The sequence below is a fragment of the Trachymyrmex septentrionalis genome, unplaced genomic scaffold, assembly GCF_001594115.1.
Source record: "Trachymyrmex septentrionalis isolate Tsep2-gDNA-1 unplaced genomic scaffold, Tsep1.0 scaffold21, whole genome shotgun sequence".
In the NCBI taxonomy this organism is placed as follows: domain Eukaryota; kingdom Metazoa; phylum Arthropoda; class Insecta; order Hymenoptera; family Formicidae; genus Trachymyrmex; species Trachymyrmex septentrionalis.
Window position 1 is genome coordinate 2,073,906 of NW_017305288.1, and position 8,589 is coordinate 2,082,494.

The 8,589-nt window shown below is 36.1% G+C and overlaps 1 protein-coding gene across 6 annotated transcripts in view; it reads left to right on the forward strand.

Annotated features, from left to right (window-relative positions):
• Positions 1–8,589, forward strand: part of LOC108748045 (endothelin-converting enzyme 1-like) — a 27,437-nt gene that overhangs the window by 16,403 nt on the left and 2,445 nt on the right. For 5 of the 6 annotated variants that reach the window (XM_018486007.1, XM_018486010.1, XM_018486006.1 and 2 more), the window contains 12 exons: positions 3,881–3,941; positions 4,193–4,381; positions 4,580–4,837; positions 4,935–5,137; positions 5,225–5,404; positions 5,477–5,688; positions 5,984–6,206; positions 6,342–6,518; positions 6,641–6,809; positions 6,921–7,130; positions 7,240–7,346; positions 7,441–7,716. In XM_018486007.1, coding sequence (XP_018341509.1) covers positions 3,881–3,941; positions 4,193–4,381; positions 4,580–4,837; positions 4,935–5,137; positions 5,225–5,404; positions 5,477–5,688; positions 5,984–6,206; positions 6,342–6,518; positions 6,641–6,809; positions 6,921–7,130; positions 7,240–7,346; positions 7,441–7,716 — 2,265 coding nt within the window. Of the gene's footprint in view, positions 1–3,880; positions 3,942–4,192; positions 4,382–4,579; positions 4,838–4,934; positions 5,138–5,224; positions 5,405–5,476; positions 5,689–5,983; positions 6,207–6,341; positions 6,519–6,640; positions 6,810–6,920; positions 7,131–7,239; positions 7,347–7,440; positions 7,717–8,589 lie in introns of those variants that run through there. The other variant, XM_018486011.1, reaches the window with a different exon arrangement.

Here is an 8,589-nt window from a genome sequence, read left to right on the forward strand (position 1 = left end):
GTCGAAAAAAGTAAAGTCGTATTAATCGGAATCTAATAGTGCGCAACAGTTAGTGTATTTTATGCCAAGAAGAAATGTGCAAAACCTCGATGCGATCGCATTATATCTTCTGTTTTGCCAAGAGTGTCAAAGTTTTCAAATTTAACTTAAAAATTATAAAATGCTAATTTCTGAATCCGATCGAATTCGCTATTAGATTGCCCCTTACGAAGGTTTGCTAATACAACATAGACGAGGATTTAAATCTGAATTTCCTATATCCCTTTAGTCATATTTGTTCTCTTATTCTCCAAAATCTCAGTATTATCTTATAGCTAATTAGGAAACTCGTTGATTCAAAATTTCGTATCGAATATCCAAAATGGCAAATTAAAATAGTGTTTGTACTCACATTTGAAATCAACCGTGACGAATAATAAACACAAAAGCAAAAAGACATTGCCGATTCAGAAATTAACATTTCATAATTTTTAAGTAAAAGAAAACTTCGACTCTTGGCAGAACAAAAGATATATAATCCAACTGCACTGGAGTTTTGCACATTTCTTCTTGATGTATAAAATACTAACTATTGCGCACTATTAGATTTCAATTAACACGACTTTACTTTCTTCGACTCACACTAATATATATATATATATATATATGTATATTTTAAGGTGGTTGTATTACATAGTGAGCGACTCGGACAATCGCCCGAGGCGCCAGGATATGGGGTCGCCGCTCAGTGGAGAAAAAAATTGATCTGCAGCAATTTTTGTACAGTAATTTTTATTTCCCCACTGTGTGCGCCGGTATTTGAGAATGAGTTGATAAGCGAAGTGGATATTAGTGAAGTAGTAAAGCAACTTTCTAAGATTTTATAATTAATATTTGACTGGTTACCTCCATTTTCTTCGATTTAAGACATTTAGGTGATTCGTATTATATTTATTTGTAGTCCTTCAGTTTTTGAGTGAATTTCTAAACATCGCTTTTGCGCTATAATTGAAAATGTACTAGCTCCTTGTCTAGCACAGGAAACATATATTAAAAGTATTAATTTTTGAATATGCTTGGTTACTCTCCCCCCTCCCTCCCAAAAATTAGGCGTATGTATAGAGAATATCATTACGTTTGTTTTCTGTGACGGATCTGTGTACACTTTTGGAACTTAGAGTGAAATAAGTATATATATATATATATATATATATATATATATATATATATTTATGATTTTTGTCAAAAAACGAGAAAGAATAGTTCTATTGCAGTCTAGTACAGGAACAGAAAATAGACCAATTATCTTTAAATAGTAAAAATTTCAAACAAATTTTAAGAAGTCATTTTGCGATACAATCACCTTAACAATTATATATAAATTTGCTTCATTTTTGCTTTGTGTGTGTGTGTGTGTGTGTGTGTGTGTGTGTGCGCGCGCGCGCGTGTGTGCAGGATGTAAGTTTTGACAAAGCGTTCGCGAGCAGATAATATAGAGCGGATTAAACTGAGTTGAAAAGTTCTCTACCATCTTGCAATTTTTACAATAGATAACGAGATATTAATTTCTAAAGATTGCCGAATAAGGGATATTAATAAGGCCGATCAAAATTAATCGCAGTTGGTCGAAGTGGCTCTAAACTCTAAGGTAAAATCGACGCGTAAGACAACTTTAAGATATATTTCAGAGTTCTTTACGAAATATTTTAAAGGTGCTTTTTAAAGAACTCTTAAACATATAGATTGTTTTATATAGATATAGATATGTCGCTTTTAGACATCCTTCTGAAGAAATTTAGAGGAAATAGCAGAGAAGCTATCAGCGTCAAGTCTGTGTGGCAGGACGAAAGTCTATCAATATGGAGGAGACCAGTTCGAATCTTGGAGCGCTCTGATAATTTTTCTTGTGTCGTTACTTATTTCTTACAATTCTGCTTACTGGGTGACTACAAAAAATTGCGGAAATTGCAAAATGATAAAGGATTTTTCAACTCAATTTAAGCCGCTCTATCTGCTCATGAGCGCTTTGTCTAAACTTATCAGACACCTACACACACACACACACACACACACACACACACACACACACACACACACACACACACACACACACACACGCGCGCACACACACGCACACACGCGCGCGCGCATGTATACATATGTTTATGCATTGAAAAAGAATATTATATTAACTTGCAATTATATTTTGTAAACTTATTAATCGATGTGATGATTATCAAATAAGCATGAAAAAAAGAAGGAGGAAGTATTTATACGCATAGTAAAAATTAATGGAATAAAAGGATGCCCAGTTTTATAGGGGAATTTGGACCTCGGATGAACAACTTTGAGATATGTCTAAAATTTTAAGGTATCAAAAGAAAATTAAAAATGCCATAAGCCCAACTTTATAGGAGAGGTTTCCTGAGTGCTAGAACTATCCGAAGTTCGCTATTATGATGTACCACAGTCTTATCCAATCATCATGCGAACAATTATGAAGAAGATGCCTGAGAGTTGCGTTATAGATTTCACAAGAGTGATGTATTTGTTGACAGAGGTTTTCGTGACATTAAGGAATAAAAGGTCAGGTTTGTCGTGGAAGTTATCAATGAGCATCTTAAAACTTGTTTCGCATATTTTAATCGTTTATGGTGTATCTAATCGATTCCCATCTAATAACTGATTTTCGAAATGCCATTGCTCTTCATAATATGTTTCATTCGCTCATCATAGACGCTGCATTCGGAAGAGATTGCACAACTTATGTTAGATCGATTGCACAAACCAAATTTGTTATTTTGATTAATCCAAGAACAAAATCTGAACCGCAAAACTGTCACATTTGTCTCGTTGGATGATGAGTTAGAAGGATTTTCAGTACTGACAGAAGATGATTTATATAGGATTAGTCTGGGGATCATATCAAATTAAACGGGCTAGGTCATATTATAGAGAGCATATGATTATTACGATATTTTATACAGATAGGTTATGATGTTGAGACAACAAATCTTGCTAATTATGGCATAGTCGTACATGATGCTATTCTCATCAAAAAATTCGAATACAATCTAGGCATATGAATCGTACTCGCTACTATGTGTATGTTTTAGCAGAACGTGATGGTGAAAGAGCTCAAGCTATTTCAGAATATTATTGCTTTTTCAAAAATGGCTGTCATACGGTTGAGTGTGTGCATGTAATGACAGTTATATGGTACTTGGGATATGCCTAACACTTTGACGAAGGCATCCATATGCCAGCAAGAACGGTTAATGTTTTTTTACTTTTAGAGAGTTCCGATGTGGAAGAGAGATACGGTCAATATATTGACCACATTTCAATTAGGCAATTAAAACCTTTGTTTTTTGTTTCATACTTCGAATGTCTCTCTCTCTCTCTCTCCTCTTCATCGATTAATATCATTTATAACTATTCATTTATAACTATTCATCCAAAAAATATTTTAGTTGTCTTCGTTAAGATTGGACATATTCCAGGTACTAGATGATTCGAGAAATTGAATGATAAAACCAGTCTTACATGGTACACAATACATGGCATCATAATAGCGAACTTTGAACAGCTGTAGCATTTAAGGTACTCATTTTACAAAATTGTGCATGTGGAATTTTTTAATTCTTTTTTTATGTTCTACAATCCTAAATAGGTCTTAATGCTGTTCAGCCGGGGCCTAAACTGGGCATAGTCCTTTCCTTTTCCTTTCTTTTGTGTGCCATTTTAATACATACGAGGGAACAATGATCATCATCATCATCATCATCATCATCATCATCATCATCATCATATTATTATATCATTATTATGAGAGATATATGCGTATGTGCGTGTATAAGTGATTAATTTTATAAAAGGATTGTTATTGAATTTTGCACAGGTGATGAATGATGACACGATCGAAAACAATGCGCAGGACATTGAAGAAAATAATTTCTTAGGTGATTATTATCTAGAGAAATAGGTTGATGATACTTACGAAAATAGTAGAATTAAGTGTAACTATCACCTATTTCGAATAATACTTAAAAATCAATATATAATATAATATATTGATTCAATATTCCTATATTCTTATCGTCCAATAAATTCCAATTGAATTGTGATGAATTTTTTAATATATGCAGAAAGAAATTTTCAATATATATAGAAAAAGAAATGATGCCGTTTAATAATAGTTTCGCGAACGTAGGTGTCGAAAAACGATTGAAGGAGGGGGAATCGGCAAGAATCCAAGAGGAAGACTCGTACTCCATTTTCATCAATAAAACGTGGTTGTCGATGGCCGATGGACACATTGCGATCAAAAACGATGAAATGCCTGATCTTCGTACATTCTGGAAAGGCGAAGGAAATAAAAAAAGTATCAGAGAAGCCCAAGGTATATGTATTAATCTAGCTCTACGATCTCTTTCTTTTATCCCTTGAAATTTCCGATTGACGTGTTAAATAGAACGGAAAGTTGTATATTTGCGAAAATGCCATGTTTAAAATATTTGTTTGTAAAACAACGTAACCAAAATACGAAATACGAAAAAGAAGTTGCAAAGATACTAAAAAAAATGTATCTCAAATGTAGCTCGAATAATGTTGAAATATATGGATAAGAGCGTGGATCCGTGTCAGGATTTCTATCAATACGCTTGTGGTAATTGGGCGAAACGAAATCCTATTCCGAAAGACAAAGCTGGTTACGATACTTTCGAGATGGTCAGAGAGTCATTGGATTCTGTACTGAGAGAATTGTTAGAAGACCCGATATCACACGTCGATGAGATAGATAGCGATGATGCTACTGTAAAGGCAAAACATCTATTTCAAAGCTGCATGAATTACGGTAAGTAGATAGGTTCGCCTGGCGCACTTGAGTAGATAGGCGGCAAATTAATATACGCGTATGCGTGAGCTTTTTAATGCGGTAAGAATGTGGCTAGAGATCTTGGAGCAACGTATGGAACGACCACTTATCCGGCTTTTGGATCAACTTGGTGGTTGGCCAATTCTAAAACCAAATTGGGATCCCGACAAATTCGACTGGCTTCGCTTGACCGCACAACTTCGATTGTACAATAATGAAGTATTAATCTCAGAATGGGTAGGTCCAGATATTAAAAACAGCGACAAGTACGTGATACAGGTAACAGAGTGACTCGCCGTATCGTATCATTCTCGTGTATCTCGTCTTGTCACAAAGAAACTAACATTAGAAACATTTCGTTCGTAGTTTGATCAAACGTCGCTCGGACTTCCTACAAAGGATTATTTCCTTCAACCATCGAACGCGATTTACCTCAAGGCATACAAGGATTACTTAATGGGAATCGCAATCTTACTTGGTGCATCCTCAGATAATGCGACCATTGATGTCGAAGAGCTAATCGAATTCGAAACGCAACTCGCGTCAGTATGTATCACTTTCTCCTCTATTTATTATCGTTTTCTATTCAGGATCATTGATTGATTTCAAATCTCGTAGATTACATCATCACCGGATGAAAGACGAAATTCTTCAGAGCTCTATCAACGAATGAGTGTAGGTAAACTGAGAGCACTTGTGCCGCAAATCGATTGGTGTCTTTATTTGTCGATCGTCTTGGCTCGACCGATACATTTTTTCGAGCCAGTTGTCGTCTTTGCATTGCAATACATCCAAGATTTGGTTGTTTTACTTTCAAAGACACAACCTAGGTATACTTACTACAGATTTTACATGTTGCAATTTTATTTTTCTTGAGTCTTCTTTTGATCTAATGACTTCTGCACACTGGACGCAGAAACGCTTGTCGCGCGGCAAAATGAGACGCGGTATGAACCAATGAACACATTAGGAGCTATAAGCTTATTGGCTACCGCATCACATTTTGCCGCGCGGCAAGCGTTTCTGCGCGCTGCATCCAGCGTGCAGGAGCCGTAAGACTTTTTTTTTGCATTTTTAACACAGATGTGTAAAGCGTTACGATTAATCTGTTTCTTACTTTCGCAGAACAGTGGCAAATTATCTTTTATGGAGATTTGTGCGGCATAGAGTAAACAACTTGGACGATCGTTTTCAGCAAGTGAAACAAAAGTTTTACTACATTCTGTTTGGTAGAGAACAAGCGCCGTCGAGATGGAAAAACTGCGTAACCCAAGTCAATTCTAATATGGATATGGCCGTTGGTTCGATGTTTGTCAAAAAATATTTTGACAAAAACAGTAAAAATGACGTGAGTATCTTCCTTGACTTGAGAATGCTCGAGTACTGCGATTTAGCACAATTAGTAAAAGAAAAAGAGAAACGGGATATCTCTTTTCTATTAAATATATGAATCAATGTTTCTTTTATCGCGTTTCTATTACAGACATTATCGATGACTCGAGAGATACAGCGATCCTTTAGAGAGCTGCTAAATAAAACTAGTTGGATCGACGACGAAACAAAGTGCTTGGCGACTGAAAAAGTAAACTCTATGTCGCTGAGAATCGGCTATCCGGACTTTATCCTACAACCACGTCTACTGAACGAGCGTTACAAAGATGTAACGTACCTTCATATATAAAATACTTGTTGAGATACATAACGACACGTAACAACACATAACAAAGTATGATTACAAAATGGGAATGAATTGCTAATATAATTAATATTATTTTAACCCAGGTTGTAATTCGACCAGACAAGTATTTTGAGAACACTTTAAATATCTTGCAACACTTAACCAGAGTCGAACAAGCTCACCTTGGCAATACTGTCAATAAAACTTTGTGGAACACAAACACTGCTCCAGCGGTCGTGAACGCTTACTACAGTCGCAATAAAAATCAGATAAGTCAGTTTATTATTTGAGAGGAAGCTATGTCCGTATCTTTTTATCTTTTTTTTCATGATTTTGCATTTTAAAAATTACTCCCTAAACTTTTATTCTGTTTTTTTCTTTTAGTGTTTCCAGCGGGCATATTACAACCACCTTTTTATCATAGATTTTTTCCACGAAGTTTAAATTATGGTGGGATTGGTGTCGTAATTGGACACGAGATTACTCATGGATTTGACGATAAAGGCAGATTGTTTGACAAAGATGGGAATCTTTATAGATGGTGGAAAGACGAGGCGGTTGATGGTTTTCATCGGCGAGCACAATGTCTGATTGGTATGGAAAGAGAAAATTCCCTCTTTGATCAATCGTGACACGCGATAGACATAGAAAGATCTATTATAATCGGATGCTTTTGCCTTTGTAATCGAGATCTCCTTTGCAGATCAATATGCAAATTATACCGTGACAGAAGTTGGGATGCAGATAGATGGTGTTAATACGCAAGGTGAAAATATTGCCGATAACGGCGGTATTAAACAGGCATTTAGAGTAATTCCACAAATTTTCCTTCTCTAATTTGAATCAAAGAATTTAGTTTCACTAGATCAATGGAACTATGATGGAAAGTTTGTTTTCTTTGCAGGCGTATGAGAGATGGCTACGCTCAAACGAAGAGGAAGACGAAACTCTACCCGGAATGACTATGACGGGTAAACAATTATTCTTTCTGAACTTTGCTCAAGTGTGGTGTGGTTCGATGCGCCCCGAAGCGACGAGAAATAAATTGAAAACATCTTTACATTCACCCGGTAGATTTCGAGTGATTGGCACACTTTCCAATTCGAAAGACTTTGCTCAGGTGTTCAATTGCCCTCTTGGTTCTCCTATGAATCCTGTGAGCAAATGCTCGGTATGGTAAAATGCGAATGTGTGTGTGTGTGTGTGTGTGTGTGTGTGGTGTGTGCGCGCGCGCGCGCGCGTGTGTGGGTGGGTGGGTGTGCGCGCGCGCGCGCGTACCCGAGATGTGCAAATTAAGCATTTGTAAAGTCGAATCGAATCTGAAATATTTACACTGAATCGAATCTTTTTTATTCGAAAACGAATCGAATTCGAATAAATTTCTCACACACTCTGATGTTAGTTAAGAAAAAAAAAACCTTAAATATTTGAAAGGAAGTCATTTTGAATGTACAAGTATATCGAAAAGTTAATAATGTAACATAAATATAGTAAAAATAATACTTTTTGATAATAATACCTGTATGTTGAAAATAACTCATTTTCTTGTTTATTCAAAAAGATCTGGATTGAAAATATTCGTACTCTCTGGAGTACGAATTCAATAGAGTCCAATAGATCGTAGCCAATAGAATTAAATGATAACTGACGACGCGCGATGATTAAGCGTACGCGCATGCACGAAAATTGGTACGCGCTGAAAATTGTTACAAGATTAATCGCAGAAGATAGGACTGTTGTACACAGGACGCGTCGACCGTCAACGCGTTACGCGTGGCAAGAAACGACGCGATAGCCAATTAGACTCTTCCGGATAAGAGTCTAACTTGGCTATCGCGCGTCGTTTCTTTTCATGCGTAACGTGTCGACGCGTCCTGTGTGTGACAGACTATATGTATAGAAAAGAATCGCGCTTAAATGAAGCAAATAAAATAGGCGAATGATTCGAACTTTTCGGTTTTGAATCTCTCTCTCAAATTCGAAAATCAATCGAATCCACTGTGAGTCGATTCGAATTCAAATTAATTCGCACACCTCTAATATATATATATAT